A 27,183-nucleotide genomic window follows, 5' to 3' on the forward strand; every position below is an offset into this window, starting at 1 on the left:
GAAGGCCATAGCAATTCTGAATGTGGTCTATTATGGAATCAGTCATCTTCCTTCACCATGCAAGGTTTTCCCGTCTAGTTTTTTCCCTTTCATAACTGAATTTAACCTTCTCAGCCTGGTACCCATTCTCTTCTGCACATGTCCTATACATTCAAGTTTGCTTATATTTACACTGTTCCCATATGGTTTGCTTTCCAAAACTTCTTTGAATGCTTTAGAGTCACCATCTCCCAGATACTTGACGTAGCGAAAATTATACCACTCTGAAGAGTGATGAAAAATTTTTTTCACCCCAGTAACCTCCATGCCACCACTACTACCATAATAATTAGCAACAGTCATCACTATGTTCATTTTTCAGTTTGTCTATGCATATACAGTATTTAGACATTATTGCAACAGCAATAAACATGCCAGTGTCAACACTAGTTGCTGTTAAAACACCATTGTTGGGGATATGACCCCTTTTTTTGCCTTGTGCCATCAAAAGCTACTGTGAGGTCACGGCCACCATCATTTTTTCATTGCTTCTTCCATGAAAATGGTTTCATTGGCTTCCGTGCTACATCTTCAACTGCAGACCCTAGTACATAGTTGTAAGCATCAAACTTTGAAGGTACACTTGGAAGATTTAGAACACCACATAGCATATCACCAGCTGCTTTGCTCTTACCAATTGCGTGCAATCCATAAACTAACGTAATATATACACTATAAAGGGCAGCCAGGCCAACATGGGATTTTACTTTCAGATAAACGTTTCCCTGACAATTTTTGCAGCACACACTGTTTCCAAGAGCTTCGCACAATATAATCATATCAGTGAATTCAGAAACTTCTTTTCCTTTATCAAGTAAATTATATTTCTCTCTCAAATCTCTTAGTTTTTTTTATGAGAAGCATTGTTTTCATTTGGAGTAAGCTCGTTCGTCAAATCAGTAGTAATGGACTCGCATTTTCCAACAGTGATGATGAATTGCTTTGCTTTTCTAATGAATCATCATTTCTTTTCTTTTGACAGTTCACACGCTTTTTAAACACTTTTTGGTCTAGATCTAGGCATTTTCACTGAAATGAAGCACTAAATACAAAATAACTCAACTACTACTTCTTTCATATAGCACACTATTTACAAACAATCCCATCACAGTCAAAGAGTAACTTGAGGAAACCAGAGGGAAACATTTTCGGACAAATAGTGTATAAAGAGTTGCTGAAAAGCAGGATATTTGAATTCATGTCACATAAATGTACTGCCAAAAAGTTTATGGTCAGCCATGAGAGACGTGTATAACTAAAGCGCAATACTCAATCTCACAAATCTATAAGAATAAAATAGTTATAATTCTAGTAGAGCATGTATGATATGTCAGTTTAAAGAGGAAACTTGACGGAATATAATGTCAATAAAACGAAAATTGATTTTTTAACCCAAAATCAGATTCCGTATCCCCTTAGTCAAATAATAGAGTACGCGAAAATTAGGTCAACAAAAGTATAACAGGAAATGTCAGAATCTAACACTGAGGCAAGACCTGCAGTCAAAACAGTAACCACTTCTGAACCTAACTGTTTACAATTTCCCAAGTTAATTATTTCACAATATTTGAACTAAGTTATTGAAAAATTGGAATGTCGAAGTTCATAATGTGTGGTGTCACTAAGTCCATAAATCATATCTTTAGATTGCCAGCACTTCCTGAGACCCCCTACATTAGAAGGATAAAGACATTAAAAATAATACTCTGAATAATGAAAGTGAAACTCAGCTTAGACAACATTTAGAAATATTCGTGTGTATGCCACATATAAATTATGTAACTAACTTGACCCATGTAGGATAATGATTGAGGGGAGGGGAGTATTTAGTTAACAGAAGTTCGTATATAATAGCCAATGTAATGGACTAATTTCAACTTTTGATATGTCTTTAGGGGTATCCTATTTTCCACTGTCCAAATTCTGCAGGTGCCAAGTCATGGTAATATGGGGGTACTTCAAAACACCTCAACCAAATGAGTCCAAAAACTCCATGATGGCTAAGTCTGTGTGAGGACTGTGGCATTATTGTACAGCAAGCACACTCCTCCCATCAGCATTCTCTTCTTTCATTTTGAATGACATTTTGAGTTTTTTAGGGTCTTGCAATATCATTGTGTGATGATGGTCTCCCGCTGAGGCAGAAATTTGACCAAAATGATGCCTTTTCAGTTCCAAAACACTAAAGTCATGATTTTTTGCCCGAAATTGTGGTTTGATTTTTTGCCAGATGTTGAATTGGTGCAATGCCATTGTGCTGACTTGTCTTTTTTGTACCGTGTAATAAGCGAACCATCATATCCTGTCACAGTACAGCTCAGAAAATCCTCACCTTCCTATTCAAATGACTCAAGAGCTTGCTGGACCCATTCACCAGTTTTTTCTTGTCCTGCTCTGTCAGCTGTTTTGGAACCCATTTAGTGCACAATTTCTGGTATCCTAGTGTTTTTGTGTTTCTGTCTCTTTCAAGGTGGGGCAGAATGCACTCCATAATTTATGGGTGAAAAGTAAAACAAAAAAAGAACACAAAGGTAATTAAAAAAGATTTTATTTCTGAAAACTACATTCAGTGCCATTTTATTCTCATTAGGTTTTGGAAATTATATCATCCGGGTGACAACCTCTGTGAGCAATGCCCATATTGAGTCATTCAAAAAAGTTCTCGAAAACTTTTCTCAGCATATCTTGCATTATTCTAGCGATGAAATTTGTAATTGCCTTCTTAAGAGCTTCCAAGGTCCTTGGTCAAACTTTGTAAACAGCTGCTTTGACATATCCCCAAAGAAAAAAATGACAGGCTCAAATAAAGGGAGCGATGGGAGCCAAGGAACATCCCCTTGTAAGGAGATCAGATGGCTGGGAAACTGTTCTTTCAGAATTTGGCATGAATGACGGACGGCCTGTTTAGTATCACTTGTGATTCTGTGTGGATCTCCTCAATTATGTAAGATTAACGGATTTTTGAGTTTTGTTCAGGGAATAAGTCACTTGGTGCCAGGTTAGTTGACTAGCACAGATGAGGAACAACTATCATTTTGTTTTCACCAGAAACTTTTGGGTGATCAACACAGTGCGTGATCTCAGATTGTCACGGTGGAGGAACCAGTCGTCCATGCGCTACTTTTGTTGGACATTATCTTTCGACACATCCTGTAAGACGTCCCCACAACATTGCTCATATCCTGGATGGTCTGATCACAATCTTCCAGCAACGTTTTCAGGAGTAACACCGGTTGAGGGGTATTCTGAGTGGAATCATCATCAAACGATTGTGTGCCATCTTGCAAAGTTAAAAGTTTTACTGTGACGTAAGACGTCTTATCCAGTCATATTGTGTTAATGTAGTGGTTTTTCAGAGTCTGAAAAAAAAGTATATGCAGACATGTTGTTCTCAGGCACATGTCATCTCAATTTCGCAAAACACGCACCTATCACAAAGTCACACAAGCCTGTAACTCTCAAAGGATTTATGAGGTACCACCTGGCAGTGTTTAGTTGTACAAGCTGGATTTCATCAGCTCCATGTAAATTTGAGGAACTTCTGGGTGGTACCCCATACTCGACAATCTCAGTTGGTTCAGTTAGTAGGGTCACTCAGTAATTGAAGTTACAACGCTCAACAATAACTCGTCACATGACAATGATAGCTCAAACCTCACACAAACTGTGACACATTTCAGCCAAATATTCTGTAATTTGAGTTACAGAAATCGCATGGAAGTAATCAATATTACTATTGATTCTGCGTGCGTGTTCACACAGATACACACATTCTTGTGAACAGCAGAATTTCAACTTGAGAGAATATTGGAAGCACGGATGTTACATGCTTGTTAGGTTGGCCAGGACTGGACACATACTGGAGGACTTGGAGTGATGTATGCCAGTTTATAAAAAGGCATGTGAAGAAGTTTTTATTTCAGATATTATTCAGTCATTTAATTGCCAGTTAGGTAAAATTTTAGTTTATGAAAAAGTGGTAATCTAGTAATTTAGCTAAGCTTATTGAATCACTTCATGTCGGCACTGGGAATAACGTACTCAAGATTACAGGTGCCACATTGCAAATTGTTCTACATAATGATAAATTATTCAGAATTGTAGTGTTTTAGTTGGTGAAGGGAAGGGTGTGTGACGTGATCCAGGAAGAATAGAGTAATAGTAGTCCAGTGTCAAAGTTCATAATCTAACAATCCGAAAAGCAAAATTGACAATACAAAATTATGATGATGTGGAATTTTCAGTGCTAATTACCTTGTAAGTTAGTTTCATGTAAAATAAAGTATTTCACTGTAAAATTGGGATGCCAGTTTTGTAATGAATAATGTTACTTCTTTCACAAATGTACATTAGCTCACATGATGTGAAAAATTCAACTATGAATGTTTTTCTGGTTAAGATTCTTGAAGTGGAAACTAATTACACTGTTGGACTCGTCACAGTGAAAGTAAGTTTCTGACAATGGAAACTTGGCATCGCACTCCCCTCAGATTTAGTGGTACGGTGACCCAGTGGATAGGCTGTAAAAAAACTGAACATAGATGGAGTATGAAAACAGGAAGGTGTACTGAACTATGAACATAGAAGCAAAGAAGAACAGTGAATGGTTGAAGATGAAGGTATGAAACATTGATGAATATAACTAGGCACGTTATCATGGTTATATGGTCACGGTGTTGGACTGCAAGGGGAAAGATTCCTATTCAAATATCCCTCATGCTTCCCATCATTGACGTGTCTCCCAGTCTTTGCAGCATTTTTCCCTTCTGTGCTGCATGTCTATTGCTAGCTATTCTTTTTCTCCTCCCTTGGGGAATGTCTAGGAGCATTCTGTCTCTGATGTACAAACAGCCCCACCTTTGTTTTCCTTTCTTTGTTTCCCTTCTCCTCTCGTTCCTCCACTTAAGCGTTTGAGGATCGTCTTCCTTCCTTCTTCCTCCCTGTGTGTTCCTGAAGGCTAGCTCACGCATATGACGTGTGACAGGTGACTGGGTAACGCATAATTCCCAGCACTGGGTCGACAGGTAGGGTTCACACACAACCCCTGGTACAGGATAGGCCCAGGTAGGGGTGATAGTGTGAGTTGCAACCTTCTCAAATTGCTGATTGGTCCCTCCATCAGATGTTCGGATTGTGTGGCGTGGCGTGAGGTGTGAACAATCACCTAAGGTGGGTGTGGCCCCTTGGGAAGGGAGCTCCCAGTTGGAAGGAGCGCTCCATCGGAGTCACTGGCAATCATGGGAGATTTTCTAGTGATGACGCAATCATCTCCCCATTCAACGTCTACCAAACATAAATGTAATGAGGCTATTGATTCAGAGACCCTTCCCACTGCACCACAAATCCTTCTGGTCCCATGTACTGAAGAGTCAGTCCTTCGCCACAGTCAATCTGTTTATTATTCACAAAAGCGTTCATGCAATTGCTGGCCCTGTGAAATTCTGCTCTCGATTACGGAATGGCACTTTGATTTTGGAGACGGCTTTTGATTCTCAAACACAACTACTGCTTGCTGCCTCGCTTCTCCATGGCTACCCAATTTGCGTGGAGGCCCACAGAACTTTAAATTCTTCCCGTGTTGTAATTTACACCAGGCTGATTGGCAGTCTAACAGAGACTGAAATACGATCTTAGCTCTCTGATCAGGGTGTCATTGCTGTCCATCATGTAATGAAGAAGTAGATTGCTCCTTAGTGCCCACCTGCACTCATTTCCTCACCTTTGATAGGGTGTTGCTGCCGTCAAAGCTCAAAGCAGGCTATGAATTTGTCACATTCCAGACGTACGTTCTAAACCCGATGCGCTGCTACCAGTCTCATCGTTTTAACCACACTAGAACATCTTGTCGACACCCAGCCAAATGTGTAACCTGTGGCAGGAATGCACACGAGGGCGATTGTCTGCCTCCTTCTCTCCTCTGTATCAACTGCAATGGTGGCCATGCCCCTGCCTCTCGGGGTTGTCCCATGCATCTAGATGAACGGGCTGCCCAAGAGATTCGGGTAAAGGAGAAAGTGCTTTACCCAGTAGCTCACAAGATACTGGCTAATCGCAAACCCTGTGTTCTCCCATCTGGCACCTACAGTTCTGTTCTTGTTACTCCTCGCTCCATGAAGGACGTGGAGGAAAGGGTAGGAGTAGTACTCCTGCGAAGACTTTCTCCGTCCCTCCAGCCAAACAACACCAGTCTTCCTCTACCTGGAAAGGCTCGAAGAAGTCCTCTAAAGGCAAACGGTCTTCTCCTTCACCAACTCGACGATCCTTTTTGACGGTGTCGCCACGTGATACTGCCACGTGGTACCTTAGCCCGGCCGGCCTCTCTCTCATCAGTGCGCACCACCAACCATTTTTCAGCATTGGACGCCACAGATGGACCGCACAAGCAAGCCGATGCTTCTGTGGACCCTCTGGAGCAGGATCCTCCTGCTCCTGTGCCCTGTAGTAGTCTCTACACATGCTGTCACTCAGTCCACAAAGTTGACACCCCTCTCTCTCTTCCTCCTCGTGACTGTCCTCTAATGGACTGTTCGTGGCCTTCGGAACCACAAAGAGGATTTACAGCTGCTTTTAGCATCACAGCTTCCACATTACTTACCGCTTTGTTTTGACCTTCCTCCTGAGGTTGGCATTATCTCATGGGGGCGTCATGCTGCTCATTCGGGATGACCTTCATAGTCAACCTATCTCCCTGACTACCTGTCTTCAAGCTGTTGCAGTTCACCTTTTCCTTCCCCACCTGACATTCTCCCTCTGTAGCATTTATGTACCTCCATCCTTCGATGTCATCAGGGCAGACTTCCTTCAACTTATCGGGCAGCTACCTCCCCTGTTTTTGCTACTTGGTGACATTAATGGGAATCATCCCCTCTGGGGTTCTCCCAGGACCTGTCAGAGAGGTGCCCTCTTGGCTGACCTAAACCAACTTGACCTCTTCTGCCTTAACACTGGATCACCCACTTTCCTTTCCGACTCCTCGCACACTTATTCCCATTTGGACCTCTCCTTTTGCATTGCCCAGCTTGCCCATCGTCTTGATTGGTCCGTTATTTCTGACACCTACTTGAGTGACCATTTCCTGTGTGCTCTCCATTTGCTGACTCCTACCCCGTCCGCATGCACACCCAAATGGCAGCTTACTAAGGCTGACTGGCAGCTTTACTCTTCCCTGGCAACATTTGCAGAACAAGATTTCCCCAGTTGGGATGACCAGGTGGACTATCTCACCGACGTTATCCTTACTGCTGCAAAATGTTCCATTCCTTACACTTCCTCTTTACCACGTCGTGTTCCGGTCCCTTGGTGGCCTGAGGTATACCACAATGCAATTTGTGCACGGAGACGTGCTCTCCGTGTTTTTAACTGTCATCCTGTGATGGCAAACTGCATTCGTTATAAACAGGTGTGTGCAAAGTATCACCCATACTTCGGGATAGCAAACGAGCTAGCTTGCTTTCATTCACTAGTTCTTTTAACAGTTCCACCCCCTGTCGTGTGGGTCAACCTCTGACAGCTATCAGGGACCAAGATCAATTCCCAAATTTCCGGCCTAACAGTAACAGACGATGTTATTGTGGATCCTGTCGCTATCTCCAATACGTTGGGCCACCATTTTGCGAAAGTTTTGAGCTCTTCGCGCTATCACCTTGCCTTCGTTCATTGGAAACAAGCAGAGGGGGCTCAGGCGATACCCTTCTCTTCTTGGAACCGTGAATGCTACAATGCTGCCTTTACTATGAGGGAGCTCGTTCATGCTCTGTTCATCCCAATCCTCTGCCCCAGGCCCGGACACCATCCACATTTACAACCGCATCTGGGCAGAGGGCACATTTCCCAGATGCTGGTGTGAAGCCACCGTCGTACCCATACCTAAGGCAGGCAAGGACAAAAACTTTCATTCTAGCTACGGCCTCATCTCTTACCAGTTGCGTTTGCTAGGTGATGGAACATACGATTCGTGTGCTGCAGGTACGGTGGCTAGAGTCGCGCAGCTTACTGACAGATGCACAGTATGGATTTCAAGCGTGGCCTTCTGCAGTTGACCATCTCGTTACTGTGTCCACCCATGTCACGAATGGCTTTCTGCGGAAATCCTACACTGTGGCCGTGTTTTTCGATTTGGAGAAGGCCTAAGACACCTGCAGGAAAACTGGTATCCTCCGTACTCTTTACATGTGGGGCTTCCATGGCTGCCTGCCCTGTTTCCTTCAGGCATTTTTACAAGATTGTGTTTTCAGGGTGTGTGTGGGTTCTGCGTTGTCAGGCAGCTTTATCCAGGAAAACGTGTGCCTCAGGGTTCAATCCTGAGTGTCGTCCTCTTTGCTATCACCATTGACCCTATCGTGTCCTGTCTCCCACCGGGCATCTCCGGCTCCCTTTTTGTTGACGATTTTGCCATCTATTTCAGCTCTCCATGGACCTGTTTCACTGAGTGGCATCTTCAGCACTGTCTTGATCGTCTTTAGTCCTGGAGCATCGACAATTGCTTTCATTTTTCCCCTGACAAAATTGTCTGTATGAATTTCTGGCCGCGCATGTGGTTTCTCCCACCATCTCTAGATCTTGGGCCGCTTGCCCTTCCATTAATTGACACTACTAAATTCCTGGGGCTCATTAGATAGGAAGCTCTCTTGGTCCTCCCATGTGTCTTACCTGGCAGCCCACTGTACGTGGTCCCTCAATGTCCTATGTGTCCTCAATGGTACTTCCTGGGGTGCCAATTGAAGCACCCTCCTCCGTTTGTACTGGTCCCATGTCCGTTCGAAACTGGACTATGGGTGCTTTGTTTATGCTTCTGCATGCTCATCTCTTACACCCTCTCAACACTATCCGCCATCGTGGCATGCATTTGGCCATGGGTGTCTTTTACATCAGCCCGGTTGAGTGTCTGTATGCTGAAGCTGCCGAATTACCACTGTCCTAACGCCGTGACTTCCTCCTCGGCAGGTACGCATGCAGTTTGTTTGCCATGCGTGGCCACCCCTCCTTGTCTCCTTCTTTGATGATTTCTTTGACCGTCAGTGTGGTGCTTCTCCCTCTTCTCTGTTACCTCCGGGAATCCGCTTTCCACCACTTGCTATGGCGCCTTAACTTCACACTACCTGCACTTTCCCAGTGGGTGCAAACCCTTTACCATCTCTCACTTTACCTTTCCAGATGATATTTAAAGATCAGCAGCATGTTTCTGCGCAGAGTGCGATTGAGACTGTGTTGTGGACGCTCTCACTGCCACAATGTTTTCAGGTGTCCTCACACTTTCAGGTCAGCCAGTGGGTTTTCTAGGAAGTGCACAGCCTTTTACCCTAACATGATAAATTCATTTCCTAACAGTATTAGCATGTGGAACCCTGTCACGAAGATTCAAACCAAACTGCCCTAAAAGTGCTCTGCATCTTTGCCATGCTATAATTGTTTTTAAAGAATGTTTCTGCGACAAAACTTAATGCTCACCAGACCATGGCATGGTGACTACTAAAATGGCAACGTCTGCCCCTACCTAACACCACTATCCCCACTTCACTACTGCACCTGTGTGCATTTCAGTGATTGTTTGTAACTAGGGAGTACATTCTGCTGCACCTAGTATAAGAGTTCAGGAGAGTTCTGGAAACATCACAGAAATTTCATCCGTTGCCTTTAGGGAGTCTTCATCAAAAGTTTCCTCGCACCACTTAAACTCATTCTGTTCATAAAACTCCCGCTGTTTTGATTCACAAAAAAATTTTGGTAGCTATTCCTTCTGCGAGTAGGAAGTGGATCTCAACACATGAATTGTGCTTGATGGTACTTCTTACCAACATCTTTCACACAACAGGTCACATCATCATCATCAGTTTACATACTTACCATGTCACTGTACTGATCACTCTGATCAGGGGAACCCCTCTACCACTCGGTGTTGCCAACCCCCAAAAAACAATAGCCTGTTAGTCGCTGTACACTTACCATGTCACTGTACTGATCACTCTGATCAGGGGAACCCCTCTACCACTCGGTGTTGCCAACCCCCAAAAAACAATAGCCTGTTAGTCGCTGTACACTTACCTTCTGAATGTGCCTTGTATAACGTTAATATTTTGGCCAGATATTTAACATCAACAATGAATTTTATAGTTTTGATTAGCAGAATATGTTAAAATAAACATTTCTCAAGGAGCCTATTGTTTAACACAGGCACAGTGTGATGTGGAACTGACACTGTGTTCTGTTACAAACTCTTGAAGTGAAATATTGGCTGTAATTTTAAGTCAAGGTTAGACTTTCAGCAGGATCTTAAAATTACTAGCCTAACACAATAAATTAACCTGCTTTGCGAGCAAATGGAAGATAAATGTGAGGACAAAGAAGCTATATTTCATATTATCTGGCCAGTATAAGCAAAAACTGAAATTTTAGCTTGTTATTGTAGAAGATAATTTCTTCACCCTGACATATTTCAGAGGAAGGACCGTATTTACTTGAGTATAAAGAAACCCTGACTAAGGCTCCTTTGGAAAAATGTGTTCGTAACATATTCTGACTAAACAAAATTTCAATGACTGTTACTGACCTAAGGCACCTTATCTGCCTAAAAAGCTCATGTAACACACATTCTAAACTTGTCCATTCATTGATTGTCTCTATTTTGCTAATACAAGGAAAAATGAACAAAAAGAAATTGTTTACATTAATTTTAATCTTCATCCCCTTTTTTGTTTAGTTAGCCTGTTGTCTGTGGCATCACTATTTCAAACTGTCATAATCCTAACAGGACAGCTGTGACACTTATATCTTCTTTGTCACAAATATTTTGTGATTTCTGAAATTGTAATTAATGTGGGACCTCAGAATGCAGGTTTTTTTCCCCCTGATTGAATAGCGAATTTTGCTTCTCAGAGTATTAAAACGTGTCTTGCTCCCAAACATTTCATCTGCCTGCCACTCTCTTGTCAGTTGTAGAGAAGTAGCAGCTGACACATCATTCCCAACATACCTCACGACAGTGTTGACAGCATTGCTTCACAAAACACTATGTGCACCACTAGCTCCAATCTAGACTTTTACAATCACCTGCAGAAATGTGTGCTTTTGTTGACTATTTGTCCAAATCTAAAGTCGGTTTGGTTCAGAGTAAAAAATGGATTCGAAACGTGATAGTTGATCATAAAAAGTCAAAGTATGCAATGTAGATGTCCATGGTTGCTGGCATGGTGAAGTTTGCTGCCTGCGCCACACCGTCCCTCCCAACACACGATGTAGTTATCACTTCTGCTAGGGTGCAGGTCGTACATAACAGCGGCAGCTTCTATGTAAATAAAAGATTGCAGTCACGATTCAGTCCAGTACTTGAACTTTCGCTCATTCTGATCTAGTGACGTTTGTTGTACTCGTACTATCTTCACAATTGGTTTTCCACCATAATTTATTCTTGCAATAACAATTGCTTTCAGTTTAATGTGACTTTTATTTGTTAAACATTTAATTCTGGATTAATTTTCTTTCTCATTTCATCTGAATACAACCATCTTGTTCTGAAGGTGGCAACATTTTCCCTGGTGTTGTAAGGCATGAACAGTGATAGAATTTCTCATTTGACAAGCCATCTGTTAAATCATTAATTTCTCGTAACTAAATAAAATATTGAATTGGTTTCAGAATCTAGTAATCTATTATGAGGGAAAGATTTTTGCCTTTGAATGTTTCCCTTACGTAAAAAGTAACATGAATTTCTGTATACGGTAGCTGTAGAAGTACAAGAACTTGTATTGCAGAACTGTTCAAATCCAACAAAAGTTTGTAAGTTCGTGCACTTCAGTGCTATTTCTTTGGGTTTTTCGTAAAAACTTTGTTTTTTATGCAGAGCATTAGATTGTTGTAGTGGCTAGTTCATAGTTTCTTCACTATCCCTTGCACTAGCACCATGCATCAAATGTCACGATTGTTCGAGCAAGATCAATCTTGCATCGAGCACTCAGACCTATCAGGAAATCTAGAGCTTATTCAAATGTAGTTATTGTGTGGTAAATCCTACCTTTGGAATCCTTAAAAATAAATTTGTACGAATCCTCACTGACCAAAGTTTCATCTGTAAATGTAAAAGGACTCCCTATAATCAGCCGTTAAACAATGGAAAAAAGTTGAACTCAGCAGTAGTAGTTTAATCTGTGTCTATAAGATGACCCCGTATTTTTCGATTGATGAATCTGTGGAAAAAAACCTCGTCTTATCAGGTAAAAATGGTAAATAATAGAAATAATTCGTCTGTAATTGCATAACAACTGAGTTGACATAATTCTAAAATTCTAAGCAGAGAGAGACAGAATGGCTGTCCAGTACATACCTCCTGGAGACAAGAAGTTTAGTATTGCTGACACACACACACACACACACACACACACACACACACACACACACACAAAGTAAAGGCTATGACGATTTCATTCCTTTTGAGGCTATTAGTTCCTCCCTCGAGTAGGAAGGGGGGGGGGGGTAGAAAAGAAATGCATGTCAGTCAAATCCTAGAATGAAAGGGTATCACGCATTGTGAGGACTCATTTCTCCGTGAAAAAGAACCAATAGTTTCAAAAAGCAGTATAGTGTTCCCGCAGTTTTGTGTGTGTCTGTTGGTGGTATTCAACATTTCATCTTACGAAAGAAAGCACTGGACTGCTATCCTGTCTCATAAATTATTAGTTTTTACCATTGAATTTTGTTATGAAATATGAACAATAATGTGCATTAGATGCAAATCAAAGGCCAGAAGACGTGTTTAACTCTTAAGTGTTTGCTGGCTCGGGACCTTAAAAAGACTGTAGTTCACACTAAGAAAGGTTGGATGATCCACTTCTAATGACCTTGCTATTGAAGATTTTTAAACAAACAAGGAATTGACCAGTTACTACAAAGACAGTTTTTATAACAATGAAAGCAATCAGTTATTGACAAACCAAAAAATTACTAACCAAGCTGCAGCAGAACTCGCACGTAAGACAGTTCTAATTGGCAAGGTTTCAGAGCCATTGGCTCCTTCGGGCAGAAGGGTTGAAGATGAAGGAGGGGTGAAGGAAAAGGACTGGCTAGGCAAAGCAGTAGATTTTGGGAAAGTCACCCAGAACTGTGGGTCAGGGGAGACTTACCATACAGGACGAGAAGAAAAGACTGATTGTTGGGGAGTGCACGAAACAAGGTTTGAAAATCTGAGAGCTTAAAGGTGGAAGACATGAAAATATGCATGACAGAGATAATGATTAAACATCATGCATGAGTAAATAGCTAAGTGCATTGCATGTAACAGAGGTGGGAGCGAGGCAGTGATAAATAGACAAGTAAGACAATAAAAGATGAAGAAAACTAAAACGAAGTGAAGGAAAGAGTGATTACTGTGAAGAAATGCAGAGATGGAAAAAATTAACGTAAATTAAGATCAGACGGATTGTGACAACCAAGGACCTGTTGTGGTCTTGGTTCCCACCTGCAGAGTTCTGAGAAACTACTGTCTGGGGGGAAGAAGCCAGACGGCACGTGTGATGAAACAGGCACCGTAGTCAAGATTATCATGTTGTAGAGCATGCTCTGCAGTAGGATACTTCCAGCTGCCACTATACATCCTCTGCCTTTGCCCATTCATCGTAATTGATAATGTGGTGGTAGTCATGCTAATGCAGGCCGAACAGTGTTTACATAACAGCTGGTATAAGATGTGTGGCGTTTCACAGGTGGCTCTCCCTTTGATAGTACGTGTTTTTCCAGTTACAGGGCTGCTATAGGTGGTGGTAGGAGGGCGTATAGGCAAGTCCTGCAGTGGGAATGGTCGCAGGGGTAGGAGCCATACAGTAGGGAGATGGGTGCCAAAGGAGCAAAGGGTCTGACAAGAATATTGTGGAGATTGGGAGGGCAACAGAAAACTATTCTAGTTGTGGTGGGCAAAATTACAGACAGAATGGATCTCATTTCAGGGCATCATTTTTAGGAAGTCATGGCTCTGTCAGTGTAGCTGCTTAACACATTTCAGATCAGGATAATACGGAGTCGCCGGTGGTGTGCTCCAAAGTTTTTTAAGGGGTCAGCAGTACCAGGATTGGATGTGGTGGCCCAGAAAATCTGCTTTTTAACTAAACTAACCCAATCATCCTGGCTGTCTTATAGTTGCTGGCTTCAGTGCACCCACTGAACATATATCTTCTTTAGCTGATCAACACTTGTAACCCATAGTACAAACACTCCCCTCCTACATCAGAGATACCAACCATTTCATCTGAATGTCCCACTCCCACCACATATCTTGCTGGTCACCATTGATGCCACTTCCCTGTATACTAACATTCCCCATGTACATGGTCTGTCTGCTGCCGAACATTTCGTCAGTCAGCTTCCACCCAATTCCAAACCTACGATAATCCTTCCTACTTACCTTAATCAACTTTCTTCTTACCAACTACTTCACCTTTTAGGGGCAGACGTACAAACACATCAGGGGTGCAGCCATGGGAACCAGGATGTCTCCTTCCTACGCAAATGATGCATCGTGTTTCGCTTGGAGGTCACTTTCCTGGGATCCATAAGTCTTCAGCCCCTGGTTTGGTTTAGATACATTGATGATATTTTTACCACATGGAATTGTGAGGCTGACATGCTAAAATTCCTGGAATCCCTGAAGACTTTCTCCCAATTTCACATGGTCCTGTTTCGAATCCCACGCCACTTTCGTCGATGTTGATCTCTTCGTCACCAAAGGCTAGTCACACACTTCTGCCTACATTAAACCTACCAACATACAGTACTTACATTTGGCAGTTGCCATCCTTTCCCTATCAAACATTCCCTCACATACAGCCTTGGCATCTGTTTGGATGCAGATTCTTTATGGCATCACACCACCATTCTCATCTCAGCCTTCACAGGATGTAATTACCCCACCAGCCTAGTTAAAAAGCAGATTTCCCGGGCCATCACATCCAATCCTGGTATTGCTGATTCCTCCAAAAAAAAAAAAGAAATTGGAGCATACCACTGTTGACTCAGTTTTATTCTGGTCTGGAATGTGTTCATCAGCTACTTCAACAGGGCCATGACTTCCTAAAATCATGCCCTGTAATCCTAAAATCATGCCCTGTAATTAGATCTATTCTGTCTGAAATTTTGTCCACCTCAACTGGAATAGTTCTGTTACCCTCCCAATCTCGACAATATTCTTGTCAGACTGTATCCTCCTTTGGCACCCATCTCCCTTCCATATGGCTCCTACCCCTGTTATTGTCCCCTCTGCAAGACCTGCCCTGTGCACCCTCGTACCACCACGTATAGCAGCCCTGTAACTGGAAAACCCATACAATCAAAGGGATAGCCACCTGTGAAGCGACTCTTGTATACCAGCTGTTACGTAAACACTGTTTGACCTACATTGGCACAACTACCACCAAATTATCAATTAGGATGAATAGGCAGAGGTTGTATAGTGGCAGCTCACAATATCCTACTGCAGAGCGTGCTCTACAACATGACAATCATGACCACAGTGCCTGTTTCGCCACCCGTGCCATGTGCCTTCTTCCCCCAGACAGCAGTTTCTCAGAACTCTGCAGGTGGGAACTAAGACCACAACAGGTCATTGCGCCCCCCCCCCCCCCCACGCCACCCACCTGGCCTTAATTTATGTTAATTTTTTCCATCTCAGCATTTCTTCACAGTAACCACTCTTTCCTTCACTCCATTTTAGTTTCCTACATCCTTCATTGTGTTACCTGTCTATTTTTCACCCCCCCCCCCCCACCTGTTACATGCAATGCACTTAGCTATTAACTCATGCATGGTGTTTAAGCAGTAATCTATGTCTGCATAATACCCTGTCTTCCACTTTTAAGCTCGTCTGCAGGTCGTGGTCTTGTGGCTAGAATTGTTGCCTCTGGATGATGGGGTCCTGGGTTCGATTCCTGGCCGGTTTCGGATTTTCTCTGCCCAGTGACTGGGTGTTTGTGTTATCATCATCATCATCATCATCATCATTTGTGACAGTGGCTGGATTACTCTGTGGAAAAAAGGTATGTGTAAAAATTGGGACATGTACGGGTGCTGATGACTGCACAGTTGAGCGCCCCACGGACCAAATATCATAATCAACCTTTAAGCTCTCAAATTTTCAAACCTCGTGTGATGCAGTCCCCAACAATCAATTTTTTCTTCTTATCCCATGTGGTAAGTCTCCCTGATCTGCGTTTCTGGATGACCTACCCCTTTTCCTAGACCTCTTCAGTCCTTTTCCTTCACACCTCTTCCTTCCCCTTCAACCTTTCTGCCCGAAGGAAGAGCCACTGACTCTGACAGCTTGCCAGTTACAACTGTCTTTCATGTGTGTGTTCTGCTGCCACTTGGTGAGTAGATTTGTTGTCTATCCAATTAAATTATTAAGACTGTTTTTAGATAGAATTTACCTGTATAAAATTTGCAAGCATTTCCTGAACATCATGTACTTATAATTTTGAAAAAAAAACCTGATTTTCCACATTTCCATTCCTACTCCATTTGTCAGATAGGGTGCTGCAAACATACGCTATTTTATGGGCTGCTTCTGTTATTGAATAATACTCTGAAATAAAACCAACAGAGCAATCTGTTGTTTTTAATTTTAACTGTTTGGGAATGAAAACCAAATATTTTCACAATAGCATTATTGTGAAGTATATTGCCTTTTGGAATGGAATGCCTTTATAGTTAAAGCATATGTAACATAAAGAGCTACATGCTGCTTTGTAACAAATTTGACATAAGACATGTAAGTAACATGACATTAACTTTCTGTGCTATTTTACTTATTTGAGAGTGATATGCAGCGTAAGTTACAAGCAAGCATTTGTTATTTGTCTGTTTCCATTTTTGTGAAAAATCATTCTGTATATCTTACTTAAAGTGAAAGTGTGTGCATGCTTGATTCCACCACAGATCATAAATTGCAGATAGTCAATCAGTAACATGTTTTGACTTCATGGAAACAAAAATACAATTTTTAAGCAGTGCAGTCTTTCAAAAAACATTCAGGAAATTAGCATTCCATGGGGAAGGATCAGTAATGTTGCTTCAGAGACCATACTCTGCACTCAAGAACCGTGTAATTGACAGGCTTTGTAATTGCAGTTCTCATTGGGCATTTTTAACTTAGTAACTGCAACATATGTATGCTTCCATATCACATATCAATTCGAAGCTACTCTTCAGGACAACAGCAGATGCATTTGAACTTACTTCTAATGCAGTATTTAATGGTGAGTCAAGACTAGGTAATAACAGTAAGTTGTCTGCATATTGGCTTAATGCATTTTGAAAAGTGACAACTTCACCAAGTACACATGATAGTTGACTGTACAACATAATGATCACAGAATCGGTAATTAATCTGATGACTTCACATACTGTGTTCGTGTCATTCATTGATATGGAACTGTTGGCATTAACTAGTAGAACGAAAGCTGGTTTTGTTTATACATTGTGGGGCAACAACTGTCAAGAACTTTTGGGTTAGGTTATCAGATGTAACACTTCATAATGTTTTCTGAGTCAACATGTTGCACAAAGTATTCAGCAGAGAGAGTGTGGCCAACAAAAATGTTATACTAATCTGGGAGGTGAGCCAATCCAGTACCTTGAAGCACACTGTCATAAGAACTTGTTATTGTAGAATGAGGGTTACAAGACATGTATTACTGGATCAGATTTAAAAACTGAAACAACATTTATTGTTGTGGAGCGAAAAATTTTGCAAGCGATATCACTGTAAGCGTCTTAACGTAAGTGGGGTCAGCTACAAATAACAGATGAATCGCAATAAGATGACTACGGTTTGAGTTGCATAGTTTTGCCATCCGTACTGTTCACTGTGTACGACTGCTCAAGTTTGGCAGTCAACAGTTGTGATGCTGTTTATTAGGTAAGCCCATTTACCACGGCAAGCTCTACCATGTAGGATGGAAAAATCAGTTTTCAATTGTCCTTAGACCAAAAACTGCATAAAAAGCAAAATCACATCAATTCCCAGTTGTCATGAGGCTGGTGAAAGACATTCAGTATGCTGCCCACTGTCTCCAGCCACAAGTTGAAATCAAGAAACAGCATGTTCCACAAGAGATAGGAGTTTCTCGGGGATCACATTTAGAATGCATTGTGCAGTGTGTGTCTTCAGTTAAACTATTTTTGAAATTGGAGCACTGAACACATCTTTCAAGTAACCCCACAGCCAGAAGTCACACTAATTAAGATAGTCATCTAGATTGCTGGGCTGTAGGGAAATGACTGATAATTTTAGCATTTCCGATACACCTCTGCAGCTGTCACTTCACTGGCTGTGCAATGCGAGGAAGGTGCTAAGCACACATTCATACTGTGAAAGGGTTGGAATGACTTGGTGTGCAAAATACTCTCAAAGCATTTACCAGTGGCAGTACGGGTAACAAGACCCGCAGGACTCGTCTCTTGAGAAAAAATACAGCCCTAAGACACACAATGCCATCAACCTGTGCCACACAGTCAGCTGTGCACAATGAAGTGCTATTAGTTGATGTGCTTGCAAGCTTTCTGTTGACTATATTCTGCCTATTGACATGTCCTTGGAAGTGGAAATAGGTATCACCTGTCAACAGGATGTTCCATGGTCATACATTTTCTACTTATATGCAATCAATAAAGTCAAGAGTGAATGTTTGTCTTGCTGACATGTCAGCTGCAAAAGAACCTATCTGGTAGGATTTTGTAATCATTTTCTCCAAACCCTTAGCAAACACTGTACCAGTGCCTTTTTTTTATACTTTGAGTATCCGGAATTTTGGCAGTACCACTGTGCCTTTTCAGAATGTTGAAAGAATGGGACCTCTCCTAAAGTTGGCATCTCCACCACCAGCAGCAATCGTCCTTGGGAGTGGGGCAGAAGGGTGAAACATGAAACATAAAGAAATGCCATTCATTAGCAGTCCCCAGTCCTTGGTCACGACACTATTCCAAATACGAGGAGTGTTTGAAAAGTCCGTGCAAAGTCTGAGAGATGGCACCACCGGCGAGTATCGAGGTCATGTTTAGTTAGTAGCATCTTTGGGAAGAGTGCACGCCAAGTTTCAGCCATATTGGTCTATTTCTTTGTGTTTGGCATTTGTGTGAATCAAGGAAGTCAAGTGATTGTCAAAAAATGGACAAAAAAGGATTTCATGTGTGATTAAACGTTACTTTATGAAAGGCAAAACGCCTCGGGGAAACTGAAGAGAAACTTGACAAATAATATGGTGACTGCATCTTCGATTAGAACAGTTTATAAGTGGTTTCAAAATTTTCGCAGTGTCCATATGGGCACAAGTGATGCTGAACGTTCTGGACACCCTGTGGTGGTTACAACTTCAGTTAAAGTGCGTGAGATTGCTAGTGCTGAGGGCATCTCGAATGAATGGGTACATAATATTTTGTATATACATTTGGACATGAGAAAGCTATCCGCAAGATGGGTTCTGCGATTGCTCTAGCTTGACCAAAAGCAGAATCATGTGAAGTGTTGCAAGGATGATTTGCAGCTGTTCAGGAAGAATCCACAGTACTTAAAGTGTCGTTTCGTCACAGTGGATGAAACATGGATACATTACTATATTCCTGAGACCAAACAACAATCTAACAGTGGGTTACCATGGGAGAATCCGCACAAGAAAAGGCGAAGACCATTCCTTCGGCCGGAAAAGTTAAGGCGACTGTCTTTTTGGGATTCGCAGGGGATAATCCTCATAAACTATCTGGAGAAGGGTAAAATTATTACAGATGCATATTATTCATCATTATTGGACTGTTTAAACTCAGCTGCAAGAAAAACGCTGGTGATTGGACCACAAAAAAGTCCTTTTCCATCACAACGATGCACCTCAGCAGGTGTGGTCACAAAATTAATGGAAATAGGATTCCAACTTGTTTCACATCCCCCGTATTCTCCAGACTTGGCTCCCTCGGACTACTATTTGTTCCCTAATTTGGAGAAATGGCTGGCGGGACAAAGATTTTATTCAAACGATGTGGTGATTGCAGCAAGTAATAGCTGTTTTGTAGACAGTTCCTATTATTCGGAAAGGATCAACAAATGAGAACAGCGTTGGATGAAGTGTATAACTCTAAAAGGAGACTGTCGAAAAATAAAAAAGGTCTACCCAAACATGTAAGTAGTTTTTATTTTTGCATGGACTTTTCAAACCCCCCGTCGTACAGGTGTCAGTGTTGTGCTAATGGCAGTCTGTGGAAGGGATGGTAATTTCCTAGTTCGGTTGCTGCTAGTCTCTGACCAGTGGTAAAGGATGACACAGGCTGCAGGGAGTCTGTTACCTGTTCCAAATTGCAGGCACAGATCTGAACAGGTCGCAGTGTGCTTGGTGCAGTATACAGCGGTCCTTCCTTGGGTAGTCTGAAGTCACGGGATACCTGTCAATATTCTCAGACCACCTTTCTTCTGGCATAGTACAGCAACTCGACAGGGCATGCATGAACTCAACAAGTCATCAGAAGGCCCTGGCAGAAATATTGTGCAATACTGCTTCAGTAGCCATCCATAATTGTGAAAGTGTTGCTGTGCAAGATTTTGTGCACAAACTGACCTCTTCGTTATGTCCCATAAATGTTCAATGGGATTCATGTGGGGCAATTGAGGTGTCCATATCATTCACTTGAATTGTCCAGAATGTTCTTCAAACCAGTCAAGCATGAAAGTCAGCAGGTGGTCTCAAAGTAGTCAAACACAAACATTGCCAGTCAGTGATCATTTTGCTTGGGCCAGAGGACCCAATCCGTTCTATGTAAATGCAGCAAACACCATTGTGGAACATCTGGAGCAAAACCAGCTTGTACAGTGCTTTGTTAACAACCTAGGCTCATGGCTATGTGGGGCCGCACCACACTCGAACCCTACCAACAACACTTAGCAACTGGAACTGGGTCTCATCTAACCAGACGCCATTTCTCCAGTCGCCCAGGGCCCAGCCAATATGGTCACTAGCCCAGGAGAGACGATGCAGGTGATGTTGTGCTGTTAGAAAAGGCATTTGCTTGGATCCTCTGCTGCCATATTCCATTAATGCCAAATTCCTCCGCACTGTCCTAATGGATACGTCCATTGTCTATTCGACATTGATTTCTATTGTTACTTCACACAGTGTTGCTTGTCTCTTAGCATTGACAACTCTACGCAAATGCCACTGTTCAGTCATTAAGTGAAGGTCGTCTGCCATTGCAATGTCTTTGGTGAGAGGTAATCCCTGAAGTTTGGTATTCTCAACAAACTCTTGACACTTAGGATCTTGGAATATTGAATTTCGTAAGGATTTCTGAAATGGAATGCCCTATCGTCTAGCTCCTACTACCATTCTGCATTCGAAGTCTGTTAGTTCCCATTGTGTGGCTGTAATCACGTCAGAAATCTTTTCACATAAATCACCTGAATAAAAATGACAGCTTCACTGATGCCCTGTCCTTTTATACCTCTTGTATATGATACTACAGCCATTTGTATATGTGCATATTGCTATACCATGACTTTTGTCATCTCAGTTTCCTTCTTAATTCCCTTTATTACTCCACATTATTTCTGGTTTCTCTTTATAACAATCTCATTCTGTCCTTATCCTTTTCCTCTGTTGTTAAACTAAAATCTTCAGCTATGCATTCCCGAACTCCTGTGCTTCTCATGGCTGTTGTTTCTTCTGCAGCATCCTTAATGGCTCTTTCAATCCTGTGCCTCCTTTCACCTACTGTCTGACTCTTCAGTACACAGTTCCCTACTTCATTTAGTTGGTATTTTTATTTTATTTTTCCTATATTCTGATTCGACATGTTTTCTTTCTATCTTTCCTATTAACTATCAATAGTTTATCAAGATTGATGTTACCACAAAATGATTCATCACAATTTGGTTTTCTGTAGCTCAGTATGCCTAAGACTGAGGAGTAACTCCACTTCTACATATAACTCTGCAAACCACTGTGAAGTGGATGGCAGAAGGTATCTCCCATTGTACCAGTTATTAGGGTTTCTTCCCATTCCATACACACATGGAATGCAGGAAGAATGATGGCACTAATCATTCTAATCTTACTCTCACATTCACTATTTAAATAATAAGTGAGGGATTATAGTATATTCCTAGAGTTATCATTTAAAGTGAGATCTTGAAACTTCATTAAGACTTTCTTGTGATAGTTTACATCTGTCTTGGTATTCCATTTCAGTTCCTTTAGTATCTCTGTGATACTGCCAGGAATCATACCAACCTGTGACCAATCATGCTGCCCTTTATTAGTGTTTCTTCCCATTCCATTTCACATCCCCACAGTTACACCCTGGTATTTGTATGAGTCGGTCACTTCTGACAGTGACTCATTGATATTAACAGTCATAGCATACTATGTTTTTCTCATTTTGTAAAGTGCACAGTTTTAAGTTTCTGAGCATTTAAAACAAGTTGCCAATCTTTGGACCACTTGGAAATCTTATCGACACCTGACTAAAGTTTTGAAGCTTCTTTCAGGCAGTACTGAGTTGTAGACAACTGCATCAGCTGCAAAAAGTGTGGGGTTACTGTTAATATTGTCTGCAAGTCATTGATATACAACATGAACAGCAAGGATCCCAACATACTTCCCTGGGACACACCCAAAGTTACTTCTACATCTGGCGATGGCCCTTCATCAAAGAGAACATGCTGCATCCTACCTACTAAAAAGTCCTCAATCTAGTCACAAATTTCAATTGATACCCCATATGCTGGAACTTTCGACAAATAAGCATAGGTGTGTACTGAGTCAAATGCTTTTTGGAAATCAAGAAATACTGAATCTGACTGCCTTGAGCCAAACTTCCAGCATGCAATGTGAGAAAAGTAGGAGTTGGTTTTCATATAATCGATGATTTCGGAATCCATGCTGGTTGGCATTGAGGTGTCCTTCACCATGTCCTTCAGTGATCACACGTCATCAGAGGCTTTTCATGTCACTTGTGTGTCCTACCAAGACTGGAATAACACAAAACACAGTCAATACTAATACACCCTGGTTGCCATTCTGTCTGTCGCAGAGAATTGCAGGTGTGTACACGTACAAAGCTACATTGACGGCTCGCTGTGCCTTCTGGGTGCTGCACTTTGTCAAACAGTGTATAATGCTTAAAGTAAAGTCAGTCTCTCTCTCTCTCTCTCTCTCTCTCTCTCTCTCCTCCTCCTCCTCCTCCCCCCCCCCCCCCTCTCTCCCCAAGGCCAGTTTTAACAATCCTCAATTTGATGAAATTGTTTTATTTGGATGGAGGAAGATATAGTGATATAGTTCAAAACAAAATAGATGAAAAATAAGATTGTTTTGCTGTAGCCAGAGACCAGTTATATTAGTAGAGGATCTGTCAGAGGAAGAATTTCAGGAAAATTATGATGGGGACCTTTCTGCTTCTGCAAGAAAGTACTTAGTGTTCGTTTAAATCAAATGTGTTCAAAGTGCTGATAAAAATATTTTGATCCCAACATTGAATTTAAATTTTGCAGACTTTCTTTTTATGCCTGTCAAAAGCAGTTCATGTGTGGAAGTTTAAACCCTGGAATTTAGTTTTATGTGAAGATTCTCTTGTTATAGAGATACATAATATTATTCCTATGTAATCAAGTTCTCTTACAGTTAATTACTGTTTAAAAAACCACACAGAATTATTTGATTTCGTGAGATGAAATGGAAAAATACTGCAGACTTCATTTAGTGCAACAAAATCAACGAGGAGTATTTAAACAATATTTGAATAATTGTAAAATAAATATTATGTAACCGACATTAAAAATTTCAATTTATTTGCGCCTTAAATCTCAGTTTAAACTACGGGTCCCACAGAGCCCATCTCATGGTATATGTTGCAGAGAAGTTGTCTCAAGAGTTCAACATTAATCATTTCTATCCAGTATTGTACTGTCTTGATACAATGTCTCATTGCCAAAATATGGTTAAGGGTACAATAATTGCGGATATATGTAATGAGGAAGTCAAGAAGTGAGATATTTCTATTTGAGGTTGGTAGATTTTTTCCATCTGGCACTGCATTGGCGCTTTTGATGTTTTATATTATTTTATTAAAGAGAGATTGCAAAAAATCAAAAAGATATGTGAAACAAACAGTTAGGATAACTTCAGCTCTTTGGAAAAGTAACCAATTTTTTCACTCTTTCATTTAAATATCTGTTCATTTATCCTTGTAATTCAAACTTTTATTTCTATCTTTACATTTCTTTTGATGTTTCGCTTTTCAGGTACAACAGAAAGTATTGATAAACATAAATATTCGCACGATTAAGCCCATGTAAGTAGCTCAGGCTAAGCTTGAGTATGTTACATATGACTTAACACTTGCTAAGGCCCGTTGTTGAGAGAGTCATTTTTTCTAAGAATGTCATGAGAACTAATGTTTGTCATTAACCAATTGTCTCTCTTTGTGGTGTAATAATAATGTATATCTTAAACTAAATCCACTGCAGTTTTGTGTGTCTTTTCTTAAAAATTACAGCCTGTACAAATAGTATGCTTATACAACCAGCAGAAGTTGGGTTGAATGCGATTTGCCTTTTAGTATGAAGTCCTGTAAGCCTAATGATAGTTCACTAACTATTTAAATAATGAACATCATATAAGATTAATTGCACCAATATTGAGCAGTGTATAATTGTCTCTCTCTCACACACACACACACACACACACACACACACACACACGTGTCTTTGTTCTGCTTTTAACAATGTTGTGAACAGGACCAGAGCTCACTCTTCACTTTTTTGGTTCTTCAATATCCTACATCTTTGTAAAGTGAAACAAACATGAGTCTGTAAAGTGGTGTGCATTACAGCATTGTCTATGACCTTTTTTGGTCAGTGTCTCCATGTCCCACATAATCTGTAAAGCAATAAAACATGACAAAGAAATTTTGCTCATATCTGTATCATATAAATGAAAGAGCAGCCCAAAATAAAACTTAAATATTTAACAAGCAAAAAGGGAAAATTTTGTAACCTTCATCCAGTTACTGCTCAGTCTAATTCATATGACTACAAATGCATGCTTTTACTATGTCATCTTTCATGCATGCACTTTGTTTTTGTGAGGATACATTTCAGATGCCACAGATTACCAATATCCAGTGATATATTTGGATATGTTGCAGTACATTAATGAATAATCAGTTTCGAAAATTTAAGTATGTAGATGGCACCTTGGTGAGCTGCTGTAATATACAAGGTGTCTTCTGGCAGTGTGTGGTAATGGACTCTGCTAGACTAAATTTTTCTGCTGTTTGGCGAAGGATTGTTTCTGTCATGCTGATATATTATCTCATGATTGATTTGTTTATAATACATATCATTGTTACATGATAACCAGTAAGGCTGTAGTAAAACACATCGCTTAAGAGTATCATATAAATGATTAACATGTTGCCATAATTTTCACTGAGAAGTGTATAGGCAAATAACCAAGAGAGGGCATTGCTGTGGTTTAGGACAAACCCTTCAGAGCTGACGGAATACATATGCGTATATATCAAATTAGTCACTCCCAGGAGAGACTATGCTAATATCATGTAAACATCACCTCTAGTCTTGATAATGGCCTCAGTTACGTGAGGAGTGTCCAAAAATTTCTTCATGTGCGTAACGTGTAACTGAATTCACTTTGATGATTGTCCTGGAGAGCTACCAAAATGTGTGGATGTTGAGTCCTATATTTCACTTGCGTTTCAGATAGTAACAGACATGCTCTGTGAGATTAGGGTAAGGTGAAATAGCAACCAGTCGAAGGGCAACAGAGAAAGCGATTATTTGTCAGATTAAGAAATCTGCAAGCAGTTTTGCGGATGTAGCTGTTGTCAGCATGAAAAATGGGATTGTCCACAGCATACTTATCATTTAAATGGAGAAGAAAAGGCAACTGCTTGTTTGCTGATCATTTAAATGGAGAAGAAAAGGCAACTGCTTGTTTGCTGAGAATATTAAAATACACATCCTGCCTAATGTTTGCATTAGCCTTAATGTATAAAGCCCAAATGATGGTAGGAGAAACATCATGAAACACCTATGAACTTATCATCTTCATCACATGGCTTAAGTGCCACATTGGGTTGTTGGTGCAGTAGATACCGTGCATCATTTGAAAAGAGGAAAAATTGTGACAGTCAGACCCTACTACTATCTTCCACTCAACTACTGTGCTGTTTCTTCATTGTTGGGCCTATTGAGACAGTGTATGTGCCACCATATACAGTAGTCTGTAATGAGCTAACAGACTGTGCTAGCAGTTCTATTTGTGATCACTTGGAAGCTAGCATTCAGTGACAGTCCATACACAGCTCTTCAAAATTGGAGGAGGTGGTTAATATTTTGTCTGGTGAGCTTAACAAGTCTGTCTGCCTGCCTTTGCCCCTGCTGAAGAAGCCCACTTCACCAATTGAAAAGATATCTTTCCAAAAGCAAATTTCTTCAGTCGGCACATGTTGCTGTTGCACGCGTATGCGCGCGCGCGCGCGCGCGCGCGCACACACACACACACACACACACACACACACACACACACACACACACACACACACACACTGAAAATATGGTATTCAAGGCAAAAAAAATATGTATTTCTCTTGTTCAACAAGGAAGTTACAGCTAATATGTCTCAATTAAAGATTGGTAGCATGTTGAGAAAAAATGAACAGTGGACAAAACAGCTTATCTGGGAGACCAGGTTGGGAGTGTTTTGGAAATGTTACTGCCAGTGGCACAGGCACACAGTTACCATCTCAAGCTCCACAAAATTGTATGAAATTTGGAAACCTGCTCCCTGGTTCCCTCTAAACTTGTATGTTCCCCAAGTCATTGAGAAGTTTCTGTAGACGCTTGTGAATTACATAATGCAATCAGTTCTTACTATTCACTTCAAGGGAGTGGGGTGGGGGATAGCAAGTACCAGTTAGTGTAGTGACTTCTTATATTTGCCCAGATGGTCACCTATAGATCAGATGACATTATGATAAATGCATTTAACATACGTTCCATGCAGAGAGTTACTTGTGCTGAGAGTATCATTGATTGTAATCGAGATTGGCACCTGAACTATCGTTTGACAGTTAACTCAGTACAGTTATATAGGAGCAATACAGTCACCA

General features: G+C 41.1%; 1 protein-coding gene across 3 annotated transcripts in view; it reads left to right on the forward strand.

Annotated features, from left to right (window-relative positions):
* The window catches only part of LOC124596626 (myeloid leukemia factor), a 140,382-nt gene that overhangs the window by 101,989 nt on the left and 11,210 nt on the right, over window positions 1-27,183 (forward strand). Inside the window, exon 7 of one of the 3 annotated variants that reach the window (XM_047135854.1) lies at window positions 24,293-24,342. The exons of the other annotated variants lie outside the window; for them this stretch is intronic. Coding sequence (XP_046991810.1) covers window positions 24,293-24,311 — 19 coding nt within the window. The 3' untranslated portion in view covers window positions 24,312-24,342. The remainder of the gene's footprint in view (window positions 1-24,292; window positions 24,343-27,183) is intronic. 3 annotated transcript variants of the gene reach the window in all.

The sequence above is a fragment of the Schistocerca americana genome, chromosome 2 (assembly GCF_021461395.2).
Source record: "Schistocerca americana isolate TAMUIC-IGC-003095 chromosome 2, iqSchAmer2.1, whole genome shotgun sequence".
Lineage (NCBI taxonomy): Eukaryota > Metazoa > Arthropoda > Insecta > Orthoptera > Acrididae > Schistocerca > Schistocerca americana.